The sequence below is a fragment of the Neopsephotus bourkii genome, unplaced genomic scaffold, assembly GCF_033783945.1.
Source record: "Neopsephotus bourkii isolate Nb327-2 ecotype Australia unplaced genomic scaffold, CSIRO-AGI_Nbou_v1 NB_1154, whole genome shotgun sequence".
Classification (NCBI taxonomy): Eukaryota; Metazoa; Chordata; class Aves; order Psittaciformes; family Psittacidae; genus Neopsephotus; species Neopsephotus bourkii.
Genome location: NW_026901640.1, coordinates 3313977 through 3341156, shown reverse-complemented (window position 1 = coordinate 3341156; position 27180 = coordinate 3313977). Strand labels below are relative to the sequence as shown.

The 27180-nt window shown below is 42.0% G+C and overlaps 1 protein-coding gene across 2 annotated transcripts; it reads left to right on the top strand.

Annotated features, from left to right (window-relative positions):
• Nucleotides 1-3389: 3389 nt before the first annotated feature.
• Nucleotides 3390-23810, top strand: SLC6A4 (solute carrier family 6 member 4). 2 transcript variants are annotated; one of them, XM_061363527.1, is made up of 14 exons: nt 3390-3979; nt 11666-12282; nt 13023-13157; nt 13926-14145; nt 14632-14770; nt 15154-15288; nt 17103-17206; nt 17768-17895; nt 18017-18129; nt 18664-18795; nt 19893-19992; nt 20321-20421; nt 22379-22546; nt 22932-23810. In XM_061363527.1, exons 2-14 carry the CDS (start codon nt 11820-11822, stop codon nt 23004-23006), a joined length of 2013 nt encoding a protein of 670 aa, XP_061219511.1. In that variant the 5' UTR covers nt 3390-3979; nt 11666-11819; the 3' UTR covers nt 23007-23810. The 2 variants fall into 2 exon arrangements, with proteins under 2 accessions (XP_061219511.1, XP_061219513.1); XM_061363529.1 differs by lacking the exon at nt 3390-3979 and adding an exon at nt 5118-5859.
• The last annotated feature ends 3370 nt before the right edge of the window (nt 23811-27180 follow it).

Genomic DNA, 27180 nt, shown 5'->3' with positions numbered 1-27180 from the left:
GTGTTGCCCATGGCAGCAGTGATGAGGATTGAGTCTGACAAACTAAAAACAGTTTCCAAGCCAGTTTTTGTTAATTTAAGTATTTAAAGTATTGTCCAACATGTGCTTATCTCCACAGCTCCTGCCCAGCTATTTCCCTGTACAGCTTATACAATAGTATGGGTTGTTTTTCCTTTCCTTCAAATAAGCCCAGAAAATCCACATGGCTGAGACACATTATAGGAAATGAAGGTAATCTGGCAGAAAGAGTTTTGCCTTTATGCTCAGCAGTTTTCTAAGTTCTTTGTAAGAAGGAGTAGGGAAGAGGAAGGGAAATAGCTCTATTTCTTCCACTTTAAGGACTCTAAAGGCACTTCAACTAACTTTTTCTCAGTGGTTAACAGCCCATGAAAACCTGTACCTTGGTAAGTACCAATAGCTGTGTGCTCTTGCTAAGTGGCTTTGTTATCCACCAGTTGTATCTCACAGGCAGTGGGCTTGTTTTTAAGGAGTAGTTTAAAATGTGAATCCAATCAGCAGGTGATTTCCAACTAACAGCTCCTGTGGCTGTGATGTTAACTGGGTTGCTCTGCTCTTGTGTCCTAAAGGAAATACCACTAATGAAATCAGCAGCCTTCAACTGGGGGAGTAAGAATAGAGTGAGTTGAGCAGAGGATTGAGAAGCCACATGCTCCATATGGAGGCTGAGGAAGTTTGTCCTGTGTAGCACAAGGGATGGCTGGATCCAGAAGAACCTCAGGCTCTTCTCAGGTGCATGGAAGTAAGAGGACACTACAGAGGTGATGGAATGAAGCGGTCCAGCACCACGCAGCAGTGTAGTATAGCAGCATGTAATTGAGGAACAGACCACTTAACTCCTGTCAGTTTGCAGGAAATCGTTCGAAGAGGATCAAAACCTAAACTCTTTCCAACTGATGGAGTGGAAATAATGTGGGAACAATCCTAACTTGCTCCAGTCCAGCAAAGGAGGCTCTATGCCTTATCAACTGTAAGATCACAACAAAACCAACATCCAACTGATAAAAAGATGCCTGGGTTAGACTGAACAACCAAAACCAATTCATGCCCGCTGCGTTTCAGTGCTGCTGCTTTCTTTAGTTTATATCCTTTGCAAATCCTTATAAAGACCTTTGGATTGTTGAGGAACCAACCAACCGTTTCCTTTTCCTGTTTGTCAGTGGTGTAGTTCTCGTGTGATAAATCAAAGAGTTCCTCTGACAGGTGGGAAATACTGATGGATGATGTTGTGAAAGTCGGATATCAGAGATTCCATCAAAAGTCAGAAAATAGTAATTCCTCTTAAGAAAAGGAAGAGGCAGGGGAGCTTATGTGTAGTAGCAGTTTGTAGGTTCTCAGAATCAGATTTCTCCACCCAAATGCTCTCTCAAAACAGGTGAAATGACAAAACCTCTCCAAACCCCATCTAATGCCCAGATGTGTTTCCCAGCTCAGTCAGCTTAGAAAATAACAGGGAAGGACAATCAGAATTTCTTTTATCCTAAAGCCAATCCTAATAGCTTCTAGACGCAGTCTGATTCCTAACTAAGCAAAAAAAAAAAAATGGGAACAAATAAATACTTTAGGATTTGTTTTGTGTTAGTTGGAAGGTTGTTCCTATCCTCTTACTGGCAGTGAATCAGACACACTTGCAGAATTACTATTAAGCTCTTAGTACAGCTGGTACTACTGTTATTAGGGAATTTGATGCTTCCCATCTTTGTGCTGGCATTGGGAACTGGACCTACAGTTGCTTTACCTGTACAGAACTGCAGAAGTGTTTGAGGCTACATCTTGTGGAAAATCAGTTTTCTTCCTCTTTTTTCATCCTTTCCAGAAATCATTAGTATTTTACCTGCCAATGCACAGGATACTTCATGGAATTCTGGAACTGACTCAGTACAGCGCTTGGAAGTCTTTCATACACAAGATCAAGTGGAGGGCTCTGCCTGAAATCCCAAGTCTGTCATTTATATTATGCACCAAAGGCTCCAGACTGGTAAGAAACTGCAAACCAACCCCCATGCTGCTGCGAAAGCCATTAATGAGAAAAAACTCATCAACTGACCAAGCAGTGCAGGGTAAGTCATGAAAGGTGGTTTTGTGTTCTCAGTGTGCCTCTTGTCATGTTACAGCTTTGTGTTGCCCTACAGAAGTAACCAGATGGCGATGCTGGGTGCCACTGATGTGAGCTTATGAAAGTAATTTAACTGCAAGTGTTGGCCAAAGTGAATGGTGTGCAGCAGTGTTTGAGGTCTTGCTAGAAGAGCCTACTCTAAGCAGAGACCAAGATGGAGAAAAAGCCTCAAAGGTTATGATGCCCTAAAACTTTTAACCCATCCCCCTACAATCATGTAAAGAGGGGCCCAAAGTAAAAAGAATTTTTCTTGTAAAAGGGTAGAAAAAGTGAGTTTGGGAAATCCATTCCCACCTCCCAGCAGTAGTGAGCTGGCAATCTGCATGAAAGCAAGGCACAGATTCCTCCCGTATCCCAAGAAAGCAAAAACCTGCTATGCAAAGCACAGGGGCTAACCCACAGCTGGGAACCTGTGCATTCAGATGCTGTACTTCGACATTCAGAAAGGCTGAGGCACCAAGTCTTTGTCCTTGCAAACCCTACAGAGCAGGACAACCAGGGGACACTGTGACTGATTACAGGCTGCAAGGACACTGACTTTGGGGCAGCTAAGCAGAGATTAACACAACCACAGCTGCTTAGTTTGGAAAGGAGAGTACAGGAGGGGAGTTCATCACAGCAGAGAGCGGATGATTTAGTGCTATTTCCACTTAAAGATCAATGGATCTCTGATACAACTGAAGGCCACAAACTTAATTTGACACAGTGGTTTTAACACCTTGCCAACAAGAATTAACGGGAAAGCCAAAACTTGGGTGTTTATGATTGCAATCCCTGAGCTATCCTTGAGATGGTGCAAGTGCCACGCCGCTGCCTGGCTGCTGCTATCATTAAGGGACCAGGAGACAGAGAAAGGAAAGCGCTAATTATATCCCAGCGCTTTCCAGTGCTCAGAGCTTGTTTTCTTTTCAATTGTTTGGAGCAAGTCTCTGAAAACTGGCACCAACTCACAGCAGCACTGCTGCTGCTCCAACCATCCGCTAGGCTCAGTTGTCCCCATTCTGCTTTTCCACTTGTTTTCTCCCAAATCTGTCACCTAACCCATGGCACTGTGTCACTGACTTGTGGTTTATGACTCTTTATAAACACATGGTAAAGTCTAGGAATGAAGAAATCCTGGATGAAAAAAGCTGGAGACCCGGCATGTGTCAGAGGCTGAGAGATATGAAGGAGTAGTAGGAAGCAAGGAAATCACTTGTTGAGCTTACCAAGGTACCAAAACACTTTTAAGAATCAGCACTTAAGGCTTTAAACCACAACTAAACCTTATTTCTTCGTTAAATAATGTAAATATTCAGCAACAGAAGTTATTCTTTCCAAGCCCTTTTATTGTGATCAGATCCCAGTTTTTTTTCCCCTACCTCAATTCCCAGACCCACCTGCAAACTCGTCATTTACTGATTCCCTCAAAACTTCCACCCTGTTTGCTGTCTCCATTATCATCATCATCCCCATCCTGTTATTTATAGCTGGAACAAGAGCCAGCAAACCTGTCCCTTACCAGGAAAGCTTCCCTCCTTCTCCCTCTGCCTTCATTGGATCCTGCTCTTTTGAACCGATCGGAGCAGACAAATGTAGCCACCCACCTCTAGGAGGAAAACTGAGCTGCAGCCCTGGTGAAACATGAAGTTTATTTGACTAAAGTGACGCAAAAATTCTCCAAGAGCTCTTTGGCAGCAGATTATCTGGAAATCAGACCATGTGAGGGGGACTGGGGTACAAAAACCTCCCCAAGATGCTGAGTTGCCCACAGGCTGAGCTCCCGACACTGAAGTAAATGTGGGTGAAGGTTACTCGAGCTGGGATAACTCCAAGGGAAGTGCTTCAAGCCGACCCCAAAGACAGGTACTTTATGAGTTTGTTTTTATCACTGATTTCTGAGCACTTTATGAATTTAGACAGACTTCGAGATGCTGTCTTCAGGGCTTACCTTCTGAAGCAAGCAGATAGCAGAGCTTCATTAACTTCTACTCCTTATTGCCTCTTTCAGCTCCACTTATAAAGTCTGAACTACTACTAACAGTCTAGAATGCATACACTGTTTTGCTTCTTTTTAAATGAGCTTTTAAGGTCTTAGAGTATTTCTATAGCTTTGGGAAAACGTACATCTAACAAAGGTTTTGGGGGTAAAACCCCATTTTTTTTGGTGAAAGTTTGTTTTGATTTTGTCTTAAAACTTTAATGCTTTTTCTTGCTTTTCTGCTGTTCTGATGCTCTACTCCCTATTGCTCAGGCACTTGTCCAGCAGTTACGAATGTTGGGAGTCAAATGCCTGTAGCAGAACATGTTATGACAATCTGAAATTACAGCTTTCACAGTCCCCATAACTGCATTATGAGCATGAAGTTTATTTAAAGTTTACAAAAAGGCATTAAACTATAAGGAAAAATAAGCAGAATCTGAAGGGAAGAAATCAATGCAAACTATTATTTATTTTATATGAAGTAAGTTTTAATAACCATATAAAGTTCTATTTTAAAAGGTAAACTGTTCCAGCACAGTAAATTATCTAACTCAATGGGACAGATTTATTATAAGTAATAAATCTGAAGAGTGTGTCATATATAGATTTATAGTCAATCATGTTTAGTGCTGAAACAACTTGCTTGCTGGTTAGCTTGCCAAGTTATATGGAGGTTTAAGTGAGGAATGCGATGTAACTGGATATATAAATAGTCATGGAAAACATGTTTTGGTGTGGTAAGAAACTCTGGGGGGAAAGGATCGTGCATTTACTGGATCTGGATTCTTGGAAGCGTTGTGGGAGTTTCTTCATGTGGGTTTTTAGCTGTCAGGCACTTACCAGGGAAGGTCCAGGCACTGGGACCTCATCTGCTGGTGCTATCCATGACTGAATTGATGGTAATTTTCTCGGAGAGCACTTGGCATAAAGCAAGTGTCTGTTGTGGTCTGTTTTCTAATCGGACAGGGTGTGCTGAGCTGCAAATGGTTACATAAATTAAGAAAAAACTGTCCTAAAACTGGAATTTAATAAACCCCCTAAGTTATTCTCCCACAAGGAAATGGATGGGGTGTATTTAAGCTCTTTCCTGCTTTCCCCCATGGAAATAAAACCCACCCAGTTTTCATTAGGAATTAAGAGCCTAAAGAAATGTTCATTCTGCATCCCGCTGTCCTTTCTGATGCTGGTGTTTTAACTCTGTTCCGAAACAGCTCTGTTGATGTGGCAATCTCTATCATAGATTTTACACAACATAACGAAGCCCGTCTGTGGTATAAGTGTTTCATAAAGAACTTGGAGCCTGTATAAAGGGGCTGTAATTTAGAGATAGCTGTTAACAAATCTCCTTCAAAGGAACATCATCTGGAAACAATGGTGACTGTTTCTTTACTTCCTTTAGGTCAAAACATTACAAACAAGTACATGCATGCAGCCAGGCTTTGACTTGCGTCTGCAAACAGGTCTCTCACTTCAAACACCATGCCTGTTAATTTGCCTGTGCAGAGTTCCATTAAGGAACTCTGCTCTATTTGGTGATATTTGCTCTGTGATGACTTTTCCTTCGAGTTTATATAAATAATTTGAGGAAGAATACAAAGGGACTGTCATTCCCTCTGCGCTTATCTGTTTCCTTGCACTACATGTAGACACTCTCGAGCCACAAAACGCGTTTTCTCCCCCTCCTCCCTGTTTGTTAAATGTCATCCATCTGGCAGCGTTCCCACTACAACACAGCATCTGTCTTCTCAACACATGCTTAAAGGTAAATTCTCTCTTTCTTGCCAACTTGTTAATTTCAGACTGAAAGATGGACAAGATGGGGACATAAAAACTCACAGCACAGGTTTACATTCCCCCAGTACTATTCCTTTCAGAGGCATTACTTTCACATCTTACTTGTATTTAGCCTTATCTGGGAATACACAAGTTAACTGGAGACAGCTCACTACTTATGCCATTCTTACCTTGGTAAGTAGCCTTTTACTCTCCCACTACCTCAGTGTGATTACTTGTTGAGTACAGTTCTATTCTGTTTTAGTAAGAAGCAAGCCCTTGGAGAATTGCAAATATGCAGATATAGGATCTATTTGGTCATCTACAAGTTGCAGGTTTCTTATAGAATACACATTAGTGGTGTGCAGAAGTACCCAATCCAGTTACATTTAAAATGACTGTCACCAGGATCAGACCTGCTCACTGGACCCATTAATTTCAGTGAGTTTTGATCACTCTTCATCAAAAGTCAGTTCTGATTCTATTCAACTAGACTGCAGAAGCATAGCTAAAACCCGAAACCCTGAAGAAATGAATTTTCTGTTGTTGAGGGCAGTTTAGACATCAGCTTGCATCTGCTTTGCACCTAATACTGCTGGTTACAGGCAACCCTCCCAAAGCTGGAACTCTGTATCTTCTACTATGTATTTATGAATATCAGGTTTTGAAACCTGAAATGGAATGTGTTGCATTTGCTATCAGCTCACAATGGAAACAAGCTGATAGAAAAGGATATTCTAGGTGCTCATTTTTTAGTGACATCAGTATATACAAACACAGCCAAAAAGCAAAGGGCATTTATTTCCTGCATTATGAACTCTAAGCATGGCTTGTGTACGGCGCACAGCAGGTAAAATGAATCCTAATCTAGTTTCAAGATTTAATTGGCCGAAACTTATCTTCTAACAACTCCTCACAGCTTGGGCACATCAGAGCTATCCCAGAATAACTTTGATTAAAGGCTTAGTCCTGGCCTTCAAAACCATGAAGGCTCTATGCTCCTTCACACCATGCTTGCAGTAAACCAGGGATGCGCCTGTTAGAAGGAGCAGTCTTTACAAGGTTCTCACTGTCACCCAGGTCACCTCCCTCCTGTGCAAAGACAGAGCAGGGCTGTGTGAGGAGAGCGGGTGAAGACCAGAAATGGTCCAGTACCTGGAAACACCCCAGTCTGTGGTTGTGCAGGGGTCATGGCTGATAACTGTGGCTCAGAAGTGGGAACAGCACCCACAGAGAAACAATTCAGCCTTTCCCTGTGTGGGATATGGGATTTCTGTCTTGTCATACAAACTCCTTGCCCGATTCTCTAGATAAAAGCAGTTTCCTTGGACTCTTTGTATTTACATACAGCTGCCTGCGTGAACAGCATCTTTATTCCAACGTGTCATACGCAGTCAAGCAGGTACATAATTTTAACCATCTTAAATACTTTGTGCTAAAACCAAGATTTAGGTCAAGGTAACAGGTATGTGTTATAATGTTTGGTTCTGTTTGCCAGCAGGGTGAGTTAACTTTTTGTCTCAGAGTTCAAAGCACTTGAATTCTTTGCAAGTGCTAGCATGTGAATGGGCAGAAGTGGGGCAGATGGAGGAGCTGCGTGAGTGATAGACATGGGTTTTGATGCAGGAACACAGCTGTAACCCAGCGAGTAGCTGGCATTCCAACAAGCACTGGCTCATAAAAGTAGCAAGTGAAAACAGAATGTAATTTGTATGATGCAAAATGCATGCAAATACCCACATTTTGCAAGTTAGAATGCATTGGATGGTTTGGAGACAAGCAATGAATATGCAGTCACGCAGAATGAGGCTGAACAAACCCTTGTGCTGAGGAATTCAGGCAGTCAGTGCTGCCCCACCTCAAATAAAGTATCCTCCAGGTGACTCAAGGCATTGAGATTTGCTTTCCTTGAAGCATCTGGTATTTGCTGTACCTCAGCGTAATTGCTTTAATCTCCTGGGTACATCAATCTGCTCCTTTAAAAAACACAGAGAACAGGAGAACCGTTTTGTCTTGGAGTGCTGGAAGGATTTTGGTTTACTACATGGCAGAACATTAAAAGAGAGGGATTCCCACACTGCCACGAGAGGTCACTGCGTGCCTCAAGGAATAAACAAAGCGATGCTCCATCAGTTGTGCGGCTCAGGAAGGAGCCAGGCCCCAGGACAGGGATGTTCCTTGAGGACTGCTTTGATAGAGGCAAAGGAGTTGGGTTTGTGCACCAAGGGGCATAGAGGGCTTTGACATCCACAGTGCTGGTTCGAGTTCAGCTCTGTGTGGGAGTAACCAAAAATGATAATTTAATTAATATTTGGCTGATGTGAACTGCGTTGGTGGCTCCAGTCAAGCTTGTAGGAACATATGGCTTCAATTAGCCAGCCTAGTGTTTTCAGCAAGCAAGCAAAGCAGGGAATCGCTGTGGAGGATGTGCTGTGTGTTAGAGGATGCTTCCCTGGAGCAGGGCTGAGGGTTGCTCTTCTTCTGTCACTCTTTGGCTAGGGAGGAGTGCAGTTCACAGGGCTGGCACCTCTCCTGCGCTCCTGGACAGCACAGCATTAGGAAAAGAAAACTGGCCTTTAGAGTAATCATAGAATCCCAGCCTGGTTTGTGTTGGAAGGGACCTTAAAGCTCATCCAGTTCCAGCCCCTGACACAGGCAGGGACCCCTTCCACTAGAGCAGCTTGCTCCAAGCCCCTGTGTCCAACCTGGCCTTGAGCACTGCCAGGGATGGGGCAGCCACAGCTTCTCTGGGCACCCTGTGCCAGCGCCTCAGCACCCTCACAGGGAAGAGCTTCTGCCTAAGAGCTCAGCTCAGTCTCCCCTCGGGCAGGTTCAAGCCATTCCCCTTGTCCCAAGCCCCTCTCCAGGTTTCTTGTAGCCCCTTTAGGCACTGGAGCTGCTCTAAGGTCTCCCCTTCAGGAGCCTTCTCTTCTCCAGGCTGCCCCAGCCCAGCTCTCCCAGCCTGGCTCCAGAGCAGGGCTGCTCCAGCCCTCGCAGCACCTCCATGGCCTCCTCTGGGCTCACTCCAGAGTCTCTGTTCAGAGCTACTGGAGGGACAAAAGGCACAGACACTTAGTGCTGCTCAGAGGAGCAAAGTCACATCACATCACAACTAAATGAAGACACAGTGAGCTTGCTTTTCCTTGTTCTGTAGCAGATTATGCTGGTGATAAGAAGCCAATGTGAATTTACGTAAGAGCAAGCTTTACAACAGCTCAGATGGAAAATAAGTAATAAACTGCCCTTTCTTACATCATTCACTATCATCATTCTAGCACCTGTAACTACTGAAAGATGGGTGCATGGAGATGGAAGTGGAGGGCAAAATCCTTCACTATTGGTGTAATTTTCTCCTGGGTATCTTCTCTAGTGATCCTAGCACACTTCTCAGCCCCAAGAGCTTTAATTCTGCAGCTGTTTGTGCCCTTTGTAGCAGTTACAGATATTTTTTTGTGTGAGTTGTAACAAGAGGGAGAAAAAGCCCATTCTCCCACAGTTTTTACAGTGTAATGAAATCCGACTCTGTAAATGCTGTGTTTTCATGTGCCAACTATACCCCTGTGAACACCACTGTTGAGTCTGTCACTCCCGAGATTTCCCAGGGAATAGTTCAAATTCCAGCTGAAGCTCCTGAAAGTTCACACATAATTTTGCATATTTTAGGCTGAAACTACTGAAAGTTCTACATCAATATTTCAAATAATGGGTTATTTCTTCCCTGTGGTCTGCAGAAGACCAGAAGGAGCTCAGATCTGGATAAGACAACGGTCTTCATTGTCACAGATCCAGCAGATCGTCAATGAATTCCATGACCTCTCCTCTGTAACGAAAGCACCAAGAAGTATTTATGTGCAGAAATGAAGTGTTTCACAAATACAGTAAGGGTTTAAGTCTCAGGTATGGAAAACTCAGCCTCATGAGATAATACAGCTAAATCAACATCCTTTACTGCTTTCCCACTTATGAGTAAGAGGTGTAAAGTCCGTAAGGGCTCAGGTTACTTTTCCATGTTCCTACCTTATTTAACATGCTCTATAGGAGGGCAGGATTGGCAGTGACCTTTCCTAGGATTCTTATGTTACCTCCAGTGGTGGTAGGACTGTCTCATCTCCATAGGCTTTTCTGGGATGGTTTCAGACTCCAAAGCCATTCAGGTTTTACAGCCTCACAGGTAAAACAGAAACCTGTTCTTTGCAATAGTATTTTTCTCTGGAACTCTGAAGATGTTTCAGTCTTTGTGGATGATTAACTAATGGTAGCAAAGTACTGCTCTGAGAATTCAGCATTAATGATGCGCTGCTTGCTATATGATGAAAGTAAGAACTGAAGAACTAGGTATTTCTGAACGTTATAAACACCTTCAAGTGACTTTCACCTCAAGAGCATCCTCCTATTTGCAGCTCAATAGCTTCCCTTCTCTTTCTGCTCACACTGGTAAATATCTAGGAAGAGGTTTAACAAACTGTCTTTGCACAAGGAGGAAAGCAATGAGCAAATTCTACAAATGAGCAAATAATATCCCCTCTCTGCTTTAGTTTCCCAAGTTATAAGGGAAATAAAGTAATGCTTATTCTTCTGCTAGCACGTGACAATGCTATTGACGGTGGTAAAAGGATTTGAAAGGAAAAATCAGATGTGATTATAATAATCTGTGTAGCTTGTGTAATGCTTTGCTCGCTATAAAGCAAGGTTACTGCCCCAGGGAATTTGGAGCACAGAGAATCAGCTCCCATTTCAAGAGTACAGGCAGCTTTTAATGCTGTTTTTACGGGCATTTGACTTCCCTGACAAAGGACCAGAGAACAAAACCTGACCTACTGACCCACAGTTCTTTTTGTGTTCTGAAGGAAAATCTGTGCTGTGCACTTTCTTTGTTTGGGGATGCTTCGTTTCCCTTGTGTTATGCTCCCAGCCCACATGAAGAGGGCAGGGATAGCCAGGGGTTCTCCCAGTCTGCTCTTTGCAGTTGTACCCACTGCCCTTCCTGGGGCTGGAACCGCAGTGCTAGCAGATCCAAATGGAAAGCTGCCTTTATTTCCCCAAGGATTTAAATAAAACTGGGGACAATGCTTGTCCTTTAGACCCACACGTTAGCTCTTACTCAAACCAATCAAATTGAAGTTTTCTGATCTTTTTTCCTTGCTATTATTAGTGCTGACTGAGCCTCAAAAGTCCGTTTGATGCAAAACAACTGAGGTTTAAACACTTACTTCAACTTCCATTTAAACCTTCTAGGTCTGCTGCTAAACAGAGCAGAACCTGTGGAATTTCTGAAGAGAGGTGGTCCTGAAATGTAATTTGTATATCCATTGTTATGTCATATTTGTTTCATTCATTCTTTTCCCTTCATACTGGGTGAACCTCGAAATGGTCACAGGATGAGTGGGTAAGACACAGGATGAACTTATGAAACTGAAAACACGAGCCACACTAAACTCTGCCCTCAGTATTGCAACCTGGGAGTCCCACAGCCTCCCTGGGCGTGAAAGCAGGGTTCAGAGGGGAATGTGGTACCAGAAGACAGTGGGACTGTGACTGCCAACAGTGCACAAAGTCCAGCAAACCTGCCCAGGGGTTATAAACCAGGTACAGCAGCTTCTGCTGCAGGAGAGGATCACTGCTTCCTTCCTTTCTCTGTACTGAATCCCGGATTATCTGCTAAATGATTCACACTGCATGCTGTGATGGTTCATTACTTCCAAAAGCATTTTAATTACAGAATCTGTCAGTTGTAACTTAAAAGTTACAGCATCAATAAGCCCTGTAATGGATTTTTAACTATTTTCATTTCTTAGATGGTGTTTGTGCCTTCAGTGTGATGGATTTAAATATGGAAGAGGAGTTCTAAAAGTGCTGGGAATACGCTGGGAATAAAAGTGTGGGAAGATAAGCCACAAGGGGACTCTGCTGCTGTCTGTGTGCAAGTGATTGGAACAAATCCTGGTGAAAATGGAAAAAAAAGCAACAGGGAAAGAGACTGAGCCACTGACTTGCAAGAAAGATGCTTCAGACTGTAACAAAGGAGAAGACTGTAAAGAGAATGGACTTCTGGTCAGGAACACTAAATCTGCCCTGCGCCTGGTGGAGGATAGCAACAAAGTCCATCCCAACCAGGGCGATAAAGGGCAGGCAGCTCAGGTCTCAAATGGGTATTCAGGGGGGCAGAGCTCTGCTCCCTGCAACGGCATGGGAGAGGTGGAGGATGCCCAGTGCACTGCCCCAGCAGCCACCACCACCACTACAACCACCACTTCCACCACCTGCGGAGCAGAAGGCCAGCAGCAGCTGATGGAGCTGGAAGATAGAGAGACCTGGAGTAAAAAAATTGACTTTCTACTCTCTGTCATTGGCTATGCAGTGGATCTGGGGAATGTGTGGAGATTTCCTTATATATGCTATCAGAACGGAGGAGGTCAGTGACTAGTTTTGTGTGCTGTTCCTTAATGCTGAACTTCCTGCTTGTAAATGGATGGGTTAGTGGCTTATTTTAGCATCATACATAACAAACAACAAAGGGAAAACTACTTTGCAAGCGTATTGGAAAACCTAAATACTGGAGTAGAATAGCTAGATATTAACATGGAAGAAAACTAGTTAGCAAGATCTAAATTGTCAGTACAAATAGAAGCCAAGAGCCAGTTGGTACAGAACCATGTTCCAAGAGAACAGACTCAATCCCTGTCCCAAGGAGTACTTTAGAATCAGATAAACCAACATGTCAAAACCAGCTCATGAGGAATGCAAAGCCTTCGACTCACTGATATATCAGCCAAATTATAAATCTAATCAAGGAGCTCTTGGAAGGGACTTTTCTCTCCCTGATGTAACAAAGGCGTTTTACTGAAGAAATTATTTCACCTGTAGCCCATCCCTCTCACAGCTGTAACCCACTGTAGCCAGTGCAGTTTTGGTGAATCCTATGTATACTTGCTATAGAAATGTGAGACATTTGGCCTGAATGTTGCTTGTTACTCACTTTACTAAGTAGTTACTCTTATGAGAAATCCCATGGTAATTCAGTGTGGCACAGTGGCTAGGAAGGGGATATGCAGTTTTCCTGTGGGATAAAAGGAATTCTTGTGTATGGAGTGCTGGTACTGTTGGAAGAGAAGCCCTACGAAGAGTTAGAATAACCCGCTTTCTTTCTTGCAGGGGCATTCCTCATTCCTTACACAATTATGGCCATCTTTGGAGGGATTCCTCTCTTCTATATGGAACTAGCACTAGGACAGTACCACAGGAATGGGTGTATTTCCATTTGGAGAAAAATATGTCCTATATTCAAAGGTAAAGAAGGGGAAGGGGAAAATACTGGGGACTTCCAGAATAACTGGAAGAGTTTCCTATAAAGGTGCAATTTCTTAAATAAATATTAAGATCTTCTAAAGCAAAGTAAGGCTTGAAGCCATAAAACAAAGAAAGCTTTCATAAAGCTTTATGTACACTTGAAGACATGCGTGTGCTCTCATATATATGTATGACATGCAACTGTCTAACTGATTAGATAACCATTGGGTCCATGTTCTCTGACCCAAGCCTGGAAATATTCAATAATAAACAGAAAATGTAATTCATACAGTGCAACATTCCCAAATCCAAGGCCAGGAAAGCATACAGATCTACTATTTCTGTTACAAATAAATGATTCCCTATCTTCAGCCTGGTATGTCTATTGCTGTCCTACCATAGAGTCTCTTTGAGTAAATGGGCCTGTCCCATATGCTCATTTACTCTTGCTCCCAGGCTTGAAGCTCTGGTCCTGTCTCTTACTTACTGAAAGTGCAAGATGCTTATTTCTGAATTCCAGGAATTTGGGAACAGATGGGAAAAAACCCTATATAAGCATGTTCTGTCTTGCTTAAGGATCCTTTTTTGGAATCAGAGCCTGAATGTTCCTGAAGCCCCAAGAAATTCCACTGGTGTAGATACTTGAGATTGTAGCCTACCTCCTGAGAGCTGCCTTAGTTACTAATTGTAGTTGATGTGGTAACAAATCCCTTTGGTTTTGGCCTAAAACTTACACTTACTTCATGTAATTATTTCCTGCCTTACTAGGAATTGGCTTTGCCATCTGTATAATAGATCTTTACGTAGCCTCCTATTACAACACCATTATGGCTTGGGCCTTTTACTACCTCATCTCCTCCTTCACGACGGAGCTGCCATGGACCAGCTGCACAAATGCCTGGAACACAGGCAACTGCACAAACTACTTCAGCAAGGACAATGTCAGCTGGTCCCCACACTCCATCTCTCCTGCAGAAGAATTTTATACGTAAGTGCATGTAAGTGAGGATGGTGATATCAGACAGACTGGTGGAATATGTAGCAAGCTTTGCTTTGGAGGGGGAGAAGGGCTCCTTATTAATGGGACCCTCTTCTGAAGTATTCAGATCACTGAGTACTTACTTGTAGGTGTGTGTAAGCTTAGGGTGTATGGGAGGGTACTCTGTATTTTCAATAAAGGGTTCCAAACCACTGTCATCACTTATCATTTAGAATCATAGAATAGTTAGGGTTGGAAAGGACCTTAAGATCATCAAGTTCCAACCCCCTGCCATGGGCAGGAACACCTCACTCTAAACCATATCACCCGTATCATCACTGTTGCCCCATTAACTAGTTAAAAGATAAAAAGACATGACTGAAGGCTACTTTTCAAGGCCTCAGGACTACCTGTAAAGCTCAGACAACAGTACAGGACTTAACATCAGCTTCTGTTAAAAAATATCTATACTTGTGTTTTTCTTTCCTCTTTCAGACGCCAAGTTCTACAGGTGCACAGGTCTGATGGGCTGGATGACCTGGGAGGCATTAGCTGGCAATTGACCCTCTGTTTATTGCTAATCTTCACCATCGTATACTTCAGCATCTGGAAAGGGGTCAAAACATCTGGCAAGGTGAATGCGAAAGCAGGATGAATCAACGTGGTACAGTATAGTCTAGCAGCAGTTCTAAAAGAGCCAAGTAACTTGACAGAATGATCTCAGATTGTCTTCATGACAGGGATTATGGATTTGGAAAGCACTTAGTGTGGCGTGACTGCTACTGTTATTCAAGTAATATGTAACAACAGTAAATCACACCACTGTTCTCTGGACCAGAACAACCCTGCTGAGGGAAAGCATGGGTATAGATGTGCAAGCTGCTTGTCCACAGATCCTCTGAAGACACTCACATTGAGGATGTTACAAATGCTAAGAGCTATAATAACTATAATAACTCATTATCACTGTTAACTTTCTACCCCTGGCAAACACTGTGCTCCTGTTTCCCCTCACAGGTGGTGTGGGTAACTGCCACATTCCCTTACATCATACTCTTTATCCTGCTTGTGAGAGGTGCAACACTGCCCGGGGCTTGGAGAGGTGTCCTCTACTACTTGAAACCTGACTGGCAGAAACTCCTGGCCACTGAGGTAAAAAACCATTACAAAAGGGTAGAGATTTGCTGTTTGCCATCAGCATGTATACACTTCAATGTCTCTTTTCAGCACAGAGTGTAATTAAACAGATGTATTGGTGTGGATTTACAAGCCTGGCTTTATACTCTTGTTTAAAGTCAAGCTATTCTTTCTCTAATTATAAAGATGTTTAAAGATTAGTATTCACCCTCAGTTCAGCTTGAACTAAGAGCAGAGCTCCCAGGCAGGGGCTGAACACAGTTAGTGATGTGGTTAGATGGAAAACAAGCCACCAAACAATTTCTCACTGGGAAAATGGTGCCACTGAACAAGAAGCTGTGATTGCTGCTACCCTCAATAAATCCCTTGACAGCCACACTGAGCAAAGTAAGTTTCCTAAGCCCTAACAACAGCTCTAGCTGCAGGATTTTTGGCTGTGATGGGATCATTACACAGTTGGGCAGGCTTTTCTGCAGCCCAAGTGTCTACAGTTGCCTGTGTTTATAGAGTAAATAGTGCTGGTTACCAGAGTGGTAACTTCCAACCTCCAAGACAAGATCTGGCAGATAAGCCCAAGGAGGCTCTCTGTAGCCACCAACTAAAATATGACCATAATGCATTTAAGTGCCTGTAGAGGAGGAATAAATCAGTTAGGCCTGCGTTGACCACCAGGATTCAAAAACAAAGGAATGAGGACAAGACTGTGGTAACCAACAAACCCCAGGCATTCCAATATCTGATTCAGCTTTGAACTCTGTGGGTGACAAGTGGTCCATCAGGCTCTAGGCTACACTTACTTCACTGCCTATGAAAGTGTCTAGTGAGGAGGGTGATGGAAAAAAAACAAAGCAATAAATACTACAAATATAAAGATTAAAAATTCTAATGTTTGCAAGTCTGCTGCTGCCCAGCTGATAGGGAGAGTTGCGAATGAAAAGGAAATGAAAAGACACCAGTCTCTGATAAAGCAGCATCTCCAATAAGGGCCCACATCTTCAGAAAAAGCAATAAAGGGCATTGATATTGTATTGGCTGTATCTGAAGTGAGGACAGCAGATCACAATCTGTTTGCTGGATGGTGATAGAGCTCTGTCTGTGGGTGATACAGGATGGCCTCATACTATGGAAGAGAATATTAGAAATGAGATGTAATGAACTCCATGGTTCAATCAAAAGAGGATAAATGAATGAGGACTTTCACCTTTGGAAACAGGACTGATACTGTACTTTAGGAACAATACTCATTAAGGCTGTGGCCACTTTTCAAGTACAACAGGCATTTCATAAAGAGATCATCACACTTGCATCTGTCATGGCTACAACAAAGCTGCACTGAATCCCGAGGATCAGTGCACCCACACTGTCAAATGCATTTCCATATAGTAGGAAAAGTCTGGGCAGTGATGATCTACTAGTCAGCCTGGAGGACACACAGAGAGCACAGAGAGTTTGGAGGAAGATGGGCCAAGCCTACTGCAAAATCATGGATAGGAAGTTCTCACCTTAAACTGGTTGCAGGCAAATCACTGCGAACTCATCTCAGATGCTGTCAGGAGTGAAACTACCAGTGAGTACTCGAGACAGTGTAGAGGCACAATAAGCACAGAATAGGCACTAAAATGACAGTGGATATTTACAACTCTCACAGATCTATGATAAATGTTTGTAATCCAACATGCTTTCTTAACAAAATATGTGTTACATCAGGAGTAGGAATACAGGCAGACTACTGAGACATGGTTTTGTAGGGCTAAGTGATATTCTCAATATGCCAAACTCATTCACTCTGGTTTATGTCATTTTTTCCCTTGATCTTCACTATTTTTCAGGTTTGGGTGGATGCAGCAGCTCAGATTTTTTTCTCCCTTGGCCCAGGTTTTGGGGTCCTATTGGCTTACGCCAGCTACAACAAGTTCCATAACAACTGCTACCAGTGAGTTCTACCTGATTCTATAAGTCAAATTGAATTTAAAAATGTAACTGTGGCTATTTAAAGAAAAGAAACCCGGTGCTGGTGAAAGGCACTATTTATAACTTGGATAGAATAACATTGGATAACTTGTATAAAATAAAGTTTTCAATTCTTTAATATTCTTACAGTAAATCCTATTTTTCTAAAACACCAGTGTACATCCAGCATTCAATCCAGTGTCAGGCTGATGTTACAGCAACCGTTTGGAGTTTGGGGTTGGGGTTTATGTTTCTTTCTTTCAAATCTACTGCTTGATTTTTCCCCTGTATTCCCCTAGTTTTTCTAGGACTACATCCAGAACACTAACTCACCCCATCTGTAGTAAACCACTCCTTCTAATGCTCCATCCCTGGCTGTGTTCAAGCTCAGGTTGGATGAGGCCTTGGGTGATATGGTTTAGTGCAAGGTGTCCCTGCCCTTGGCAGGGGGGTTGGAACTTGATGATCTTAAGGTCCTTTCCAACCCTAACTATTCTATGATTCTATGCTGATTCCCTGACACGAGTTAGGTCTTCTGTTGCAGAGATGCTCTGGTTACCAGCACCGTGAACTGTGTGACTAGTTTTGTGTCTGGATTTGTCATTTTCACCGTGCTGGGATACATGGCTGAGATGAGGAATGAAGATGTATCAGAGGTTGCTAAAGATACCGGTAGGTTATGTTTACAGGCACATCTCTCAAAGTGCTTCTAAGATAGAGTATAATCTTCTAGGTTGCGAATAGCCTCCTCTCAGCAGTAGCATGCTAACAGTTATCACTGTTCTAATACCAGGACCCAGCCTCCTCTTCATCACATACGCTGAGGCCATTGCAAACATGCCTGCTTCCACCTTCTTTGCCATCATCTTCTTCCTGATGTTGCTCACGCTGGGGTTGGACAGCACGGTGAGTACACAGCAGTGCAAGGCAGTGAACCTCTCGGGTAGCTGGTGTATGGCATCACCCCCGCCAGCATCAGAAGACACCGAATTACAAATACTGCACTGCCACTAAAGGGTTTAAGGCAGGATTGGCATCTCCATGTAAGACAGCAGCCATTACCTAAATAGGCTTAAATAAAATTAAATGCCCTGTCAGTGTCACACTGTGGAAATCAGTAACTCCTTCCAGCAAGGCTGAACTCAGCTGATTTCACAACCTTGATTCTCCTGAGCCACCTACGACTTACTGGCACCCTATTCCTTGTAATACAGTATTTCCTCTGGATGGTAGGCATACCCTACAGATCCATGAAGACTAAATCCCCACCTTGAAGAGTTTAAAAGTGCTGAAGCCTGTCTAAACAGCAGTCACACAGCTCCACAGGCAGAATAAAACACCACTGTTCCAATGCTTTAAAGCTCCTTTAAGCACTGAAACATAACTTCAAGGCAGGTAACACTACCCTCTATTTTCCAGTGACTTTTCCATGCTTTTCAGTTTGCAGGACTAGAGGGAGTGATTACTGGAGTCCTGGATGAATTCCCCCATGTCTGGAGCAAGCGCAGGGAACTGTTTGTCCTTGGTCTGATCATCATTTGCTTCCTGGGGTCATTAGCAACCTTGACATTTGTAAGTATTTCACCCACTCCCCAGTTTTCCTCACTGGCAGGTTCCTGCTAATGACATCTTTGAAGAGTTTCAAGGATTCAGATTAAATCTCCAGCCTGTTTTCTTCATGCATTAGAAATCTGTATGTGGAGTGAAATGGGAACAGTAAATCTCACTAGGAAATGTGCTGCAAAGTGATCCTTTTGCAATTCAGCACAACTCTGATGTGCTCCACATCAGAACTGATGCAGCTGCTGCTCCAGCTGCTCCAGGAACAGGCAACCTTCCACATTCTCTATGTGGCTTACTTCTTGTTGTCCAAAGCCCCATGTTCAAAAATCATATTAATTGTTATTTTAATTTTTGCAATGTTTAAAATAATTTTTTAATAAATTTTTTTACTGAACATACATCTGCTAGAAAATGCTGTGATTGCCTGCTGCTGCTCTCCAAAAAATTTCTAGCAACGGATTTCCTGCACCTTCCTCATAAAATCAGGCCACAAATCAGGATCAGTCACACCAAATAGTCCCTGTGGAGCTATTTTCACAAGAAGCACAATTCTGAGTAATGAGTTTAATGATCATATGGAAGAAGTAAAAATACTTGGCTTTTGTGTCACATTTCACTCCACTTGCTCTTTTATGTGCAACTTCCTTCTTATTTAAGGCATTTGCTGCAAATAGACTTAGCTCCTCTCCAAGACACAATGCTCTTCTCATTCATGATTCTAGACCCCAAAGAAAGCAAAGTAACACCATATTTATTTCCTGTTTGGTTAACTGTGACTCACGGTGGTGAAAGATGCCATCAGAGGAGGCATGCAAAAAGCCATCCCATCAACCCCCATCAAATCCCAATTGCTCCTTAAAATCCAGCTAGAACTGCCAGTGGGTTCAGCTTTAACTCGTCTGCTTGGCAGCCCCACTGGTTCACAGGGAGGGAGCAGACCAGCAGCATGCTCAGGGATTTCACTGCCAGGAACAGCCACTCAGTGACAGAACTGAGTGACCCATCTGGGAATGCTCTGCTCCAGATGAAAGCAGTAATAAAGAGCAGTATGAGCAGATTCCCATCACTGGATCTTGGGTTCACTGATGGTGTGGTCTCCTTTGCAGGGAGGTGCATATGTGGTAAAGCTGTTTGAGGAATACGCCACAGGTCCGGCTGTCCTAACCGTCGTGTTTCTGGAAGCGGTTGCTGTGTCCTGGTTCTATGGTATGCCTATTGCCATGCTGACACACAGTGCTGAGCTGCTGCAGCCTGGTATTTCCTCTGTTCAGCAGACAAGATCACTGGTGTCTCCAGAAAAAGTTTACAAACTCACTGATTACTAAATCCATGAGAATTAACTGTTCTCTGCAGACATCTAAATGCAACAAGAGTGGTAACGCAGAATTAAGGATTTAATATAATTAAGACTTGCAGAAACAAAACAGTCTTCCATTATGGAGTCTAGATTTACTTGTGTATACAACATGCTGTGCATCTACTTGCCAAAGGCTTACATCTGTTGTTACTACTCTCCTCCCACTTGTCTCCACAGGCATCACCCAGTTTTGCAACGATGTGAAAGAAATGCTAGGCTCTGCCCCAGGCTGGTACTGGCGAGTTTGCTGGGTAGCGATTAGTCCCATCTTCCTTTTGGTGAGTTTCCTTTATAGCTTTTTCTTTCCAGCACCAGAAAATTACCACGGAGCAATGCTGCTCCTTCGACTTCTAAAAGCTTCATTACAGAATCTCCTGGTGAAGGTCTTTAGTAACACTTTTTGTTAACTCAAAAAGGCTCAATCCAATGCAAGGTCTTGTTACTAAATCACTGTTTTAAGGATTTTTGTTAGTAAGGCTGGGTTCTCCACCTCTCTGCTGAATAAAGTTACACTGGTTTGTTGCTTTATGTTTACCTCAGCAAAATGAGGCAATAAAAGATGATGATAAAATATACTGCCTGGGGAGGAAAGCCAAGGTAAGTAAATATACTGCCTCAGCACCCGCTGACTGACAACACTGGAATATTCCACTTAGAATTTAGAGCAGTTAATTACAACCTTTATAAATCTGTAATTCCGAGTTGGAAGCACTGTCCCAGTGTTTGACTTGGCAGGATTATTGATAACATTTGAACATAAAGTGTTCATTTCCTGATCCAAAATTAGTTCACGCTCTCTTTTATTGCCACTAGCCTTAGCAGGAGCAGAGCAGGTCAAGTTGGAGTTTATAAAGCACAGAACGTAGGTGTAAGACCTACAGAGTGAATTCCAAACACTTGTGATGGTCAATGCATCATTAACAGATTATCATTTTATTACCCCTAGAAAAAGAAGGGAAGAAAAGGCTATAAATTGGGGTGACACCACAAAGAATTTTTATATTCCTGGCCTCTTTGTGATCCTAAGGCAGTAAAATAAACAGGGAGGAACATGGCTCTGGGGATGGGGTTACCAGGCAGAGCCATTTGGACTCTCCGTGGAAACAAAACTAAACTAAGAGAAGCCCAGAAGATAGCAGGTTATTTCTGTATGGGAATTTTGCTGTTAATCCTGATATTCTAATGATAGAATCAGATGTCCTTCCAATGCTAGTCACAAATATTATTCCTGTGATATTCAACTAAAAGTATTTGTTGATTCACTGGGCAATTTTCATTCACGAAGGCTATGCACTGGAAAGTGATCTAACAGCATCAATCGAGCTGATAACAGAATGCTGTATCCAAACTAGCATTAACATTTGTAAAAGCTACTGAAGAACTGAAATGCTCTGGAAAAATACCACAGAAAAGCCAAACTGTGTAGAAATAAGTAACAGTGGAAAAAAAAAATAGAATCTGTATAGCTTATCACAGAAAAAGCTGACAGCCAATGTTATTACCACAGGTAAGTACTCTTAATAGTATTTCAAAGAGTATTCAAAGGGGCTTCAACCCAATAAAGAACAGCATAAAGCACCACCACAGTGGCTGTGAGTTAAATTCAGACTAAACAGAATTGACACTGATCATAATTAAATGTAGGACAAGTGGCAATGGGAAACTCTACACGTCCCATTTCTGGTGGCTTAAAATGAAGATGAGACCTTTCTGGAAGGGATCCTTTGCTGGAATCAAGTTATAGGGCTCGACAGAAGGGTAACTGGATGAAATTTTGCGCACTGGTATCAATCAATCTGATTCTGCCCATCTAACATCTTTTTTTTTCCTTTAAATGTACAAGTGTGGTCCTGAATCGTGTCTCTAATGCTTCTCAGGCAACAAACACATCCATGTGTATTTACAGAATAAGTAACTCATGTGAGCCTTTTTACCTGGCTCTTTCAGTGCCTGGCTGGGCTATACCCTGAAGCACTCAAGCTCCTTTAAACATCCTGAAGGAAAGTCTGCGTATCCAGAAGTGGTTTGGAGGGTTCTTTAGTTTTGGGTTTCTGGTTGTTTGATTGGGTTTTTTTAATTCCATACTAATGTCATTTAGGATTTTTTTCAGTGACAACCTTTTAATCCTACTTGTGGTTTTTAGTTCAATGCTATGCTGGGATATGGAATTGCTAAAGTGTCTGCCATCAAAATACCAGATGGAACAATCACACTTTCCTCTTTTTCCTTTCCCAGTTTGTCACTTGCAGCTTCCTGTCCAACCCTCCTGAGCTACGGCTTTTTGATTATAACTATCCCTACTGGACCACAGTAGTGGGTTATTGCATAGGAACCTCTTCTGTCATCTTCATTCCAATCTACATGGTGTATCGGTTGGTCATCACACCAGGAACATTTAAGGAGGTAACGATGATGCTGTCATAAGTCTGTGACAGCATTTTTGGGATTTACAATTACATATTTATGTAATTACCAGTTCAGAAATAGTATGTTCAGTTGGCTCAGGGTATCCAAGTGAACTGCAAAGTCCTAAAGCATTAATACAACAGCTGTCAAACACTGGTTCAAATGATATGTTACAAACAAAAATAATACTATGTACTTCTGTAGCACCTTATATCTTCATGGTGCTGAGATGAAAGAAGCCTGAAACATCTTTGCGTTGTAGTTCCTGAGGCGTAACTCAAACTAAATTCGTATCTTATTATAAACCTCTTTCCAAATGGCTGTCACATTATGTATAACCTCTAAAATCAGTTGATTTCTAATACTGCTTTCTCTCCAACAGCGTATTCTGAAAAGCATTACTCCCGAAACAGCTACAGAAATTCCTTTTGGAGACATCCGCATGAATGCAGTATAAGCTAACCGGGGGGGAGCACAAAATGTGACTTTCCCCATCCTCTTCCCCAAAAAAAGAATTTAGTTTCCAGATAAGACAAGAAATGGAGTTTTCCACGGAGATGGCATCACTGACAACGGGCATCTGGAAACACGGTGCCTCCAGCACACATATCCAAGCAATTCAAGGAAATCTCCAGTGCACTTCTAACCAGCCTGAACTGACAGAGAGCCAACGCATACTGGGAACACACGGCTGTCTGTGTGCATGAGAATACCACTACTCCATGCTCTGGGGCTGTCAGAAAGTGTGCATGGCTGAGTAAGCCACTAAAGGACAAGTATCAGCGGGTAGGATTAGGTGTAGAATCCCAAGTCTGTGGCAGTGCTCCTGTATCTTCCTCAGTGTGATCGTTTGTACTGGGCAATGTCGTATTCGCTTTTAAGGTTCTAATTGCTTAAACTACATTGAAAAATACAAAGATATTTCTGATAGCCATAAATGTATGACTCAAGTAACACAGGGTTTTATAAACTAGCCAAAAAAAGTAGTATACCCATAGGTTTGTAATGGAGTAGAGAGAGGAAGAGGAAACTGAGGATTCTGAGCAGCACCATATACAGCTCTGCATACATCAGCACACACGGTTGGTGGCATTATCCTCCTTTTCATTACCAGTGTCTGCTCTTCCTTGTGTAGTAAGTACTACAAAAGCAAAGCATTCTTTGTAATGTGGTAGGCTTCACTTTCCTTTAGACCCAATAAAGCCACAAAAACTCATCATGGGTTACTTCACCCAACATAACCAAAGAAACTACAGACCAATAGCGACAGTCTTTTGAGTTCCGATGCCAAAAAGTGTAATCTTAAAGATCTGCCTCCTTGCTTTGCTTTGTTTTGTGTTTTGTTCTGCATTTTTAGTTTAATTTCACACCTACAATTTGCTGGAGCCTGTGGCTCTTTCTATTCCTTCCTCATACAGAACTAAAGTTTAGAATACTCCTGTTGGCTAGCTGACTATAGTACATTTAACAAACAACACAAACCTACTTTGAAGATTTATTAGCTCATATTCTAATGTGAACACATTCGGGTTTCACCCTCAAGAAGAAAAGGAGGGGAATTTCTTTTTAACAAGAAGCTGGGTGGAGTTCAGCAGGACTGATTCTCATCAGAACTATTTCTATTACATTTTGAGACAGTAATACACAAATTAACTTCCATGCACATACAAACCTCTCTATATCAGATGCACACACTCGAGATGTAACTGTTCTTCAGGCTGACTGCAGCTGCCAAGTCAGCTGGAGGACAATACTTCTGCTGCAGGTACATGAGAGTTTAGGTAAACCCAAGTAAGCATCATTTATCTAAAAACTTGCATTCTATTTTCACTCTACCACTGAGATGTAACAAGTAAAGTAAAATAGAGGATAAAAGTCTCTTTTGTATCTCATGGCCTACTTAGGTAAGAACTAAGGTTATATATACATTCATAGCCACAGATGAACTTGTTGAAGAGTTACACCAGTACGAAGAACCCACCACGTTAGAAGAAAGCAGTGATGGAGTCTTTGTCTTCTGAAACATTTTCATCTCTTCCACCAAGGTTTGTCTCCTCAGGTGTGCAGACACCTCCTGGAGGAAGCTCTTACACTTCAGCTGCTGACTTGAGCTCACTTAACTTTAGGTCTCAAGCCCAACTTCCAATGAGGGCTTAATGAGGGAATAACTAACTTCAGGGGACAAGGATTGTTCTTTTGGAGCTATAAACAAAAGGCACCTGAACTGTTTTTAAGGGAGCATGTTCTTTTACTGCCAACAGAAAAACAATAGATGGGTCTTACTGTACAGTCACAGGAAATAGTTTTGTAGCTTATCCCTCAAATGTATTTGAAAGCCATTTCCAAATCTGACTCCATTTTAAGGACAACAGGAACAATTTGGGAATTATTTTAATATTAGAATGCCATTTAGTTATTAAGTTACCAATCAGGAAAATTACTCTTTTTTTTTTTTTTTTTTGCTTGTTTCTAAATTATTTTTCCATTATGATTAAAAAAAAAAAAAGTAACAAATGTAAATGTAAGATGTCTGAGGTACATGCTGAGGTATGTATCCAGCATCCAAGTGTGGGAAGGAGAAAACCCTACCCAGCTCCTTCACTCTTCAGACTGGTGGTGAGCTACTGATAAGTGAGTTTTCTCCTAAATAGGTAAGTATTTAAATAGGTAAATCTTACAGATGGAATATGTTTTGTCAGATTTGATGCTGTTTCATGCTAGGCTCCTTTAACACCCCCCCACACACACACTTTCTCAAACCAGCTCCAAACTTTCAACTTCCAATGTTTGGTCATTTTCGTATACCCATGTGCAAATGTCTCTTCAGACAGGCATTTTGCAGCCTTCTATTAGCAAGGGTGAAGGTTGGGTCAGAAATGGTTGAGTTAAATAGGAGCATTATCTGTTTTGAAGCCAAAGTCTCTCTTTCAACCCTTGCAAACAAACTGAAACTGGGAACATTATTTCTAGTGGAATAATTTGCAAAGTAACAATTGCAGAAATCCCTATTTCATGGGCAACACTATTGATGTTATTCCTTTATAGCAGCATTTGACAGGGCAAAAGATGCATCTTTAATTTGTACTCTAAGACACTAATACACAACAGACATTGACTCTCTGGGTGGTTTTAGCACCTCCTAAGAAATACCACTGTTTTCTAGTGGCCTAGAAGTCAGCCAAGAAGCCCTGATGTTAATACAGTCCCGGAACAGTCAGTGCAAAACAGGGCACGGTCTCTCAGTTGACAAATTAGACTAAAGCACTCTGAGTACAGGTGTACTGAGAGAGGGTGAAAGAGTTTTAATCATTTGGAGATAAAAAGAGCAATATAGACATGTAAAGACACAGGAGAAATATCTTTAGGAAAAGACAGTCCAGAAGATCACTGGTGATGTTAGATCTTTGCTCTCTTTTCACTAGAACAGTCCAGTCTGAGGTGTTTATGGGAATGGAGAAAGGAAGCCCTCCACGTTCCTGAATAACACAAAGATTAAATGCATGCATGTTTTCATTCTATAAAAGCTGAACTTGGAAAGCAGGTTAGCCCCCTTTATTTTTTGTTACATGGCACACTGGTGTGAAGTTTTCTGTATCTTCTGCTGACAAGTTCATTTGTCAGTATCTGTTTAGCTCAGTGGCTGATATATTGAGAAATAGATTTCATTTATTTTTACAATTGATTTTACCTTCCTTTTTACATATCCAGCTGAACACATTTAGAGGAACCAGTATTTATCAGGTAGCTCAACAGGTAGCCATATGTTAAACATTGGTTTTGTACAAAAACTAGTGGGCAGGTTGATACCAAGTGGGCTGCACTTAGAAGTCTTTTGAGGCAAACCACCCAATTCCTTCTCTTCAGTTCCCCTTCACTTACCTATCACAAGAGAACATCCTACCCCTTATTCTGAGAAGTGAGAAGGAAGATATGAAACCATTAAATTAGGACCATATTTGCCTTTTAAGCAAAGAGTATTAAACTGGAGTTTTAGTTGTACAGAACTAAGTATTCCCTCCAACTTGTACATGATGCACCTGTATTAATTTATGCGGCTGTTTAGTTACAAGTGTTGCAAGCTGATTGTTAAGTCATCAGTATGTGCCTTGTACTGTAAACTGTTATTGTAATAAATTTAATATTCATAATCCATCTGTAGTCTTCTCTTGTGCCTCTCTTATGGGAAAAAAGAACAAAGATACAACTCAATTCCAAACAGCAGCAGAACATCCAGCCCAGTTTACTACCCCAACAAGAACTCTTTGCCAAACAGCAGAGGATTTCCTTCAGTTCTTTCACTCTATTCCAACAGAAGAAACAAAAGCAAATTACATTTGTTTAGACAGAACAGCAAAACCGAACTGATCCACACTTGGAGTAAGTGCTTAGCTACTTGATGAGCTTATATGTAAAACTCATTTCAAGGCTTTGTAAGTAAACTGGCAGGCTTGGCATTTAACTTCACTCACATTTTGTCTCATTACTAAGGCTGAACCAAGACTTCACAGAAACACCAATCTTAAAACCTTTTTTAATGTTAGTTCACTTTACTGTAGCATAAAAGCAATAAAGTAAAAGAAACTACTGTCAAAAGTGTTAAAAATGCATTCTAAAACCTACAGCCACTGTCA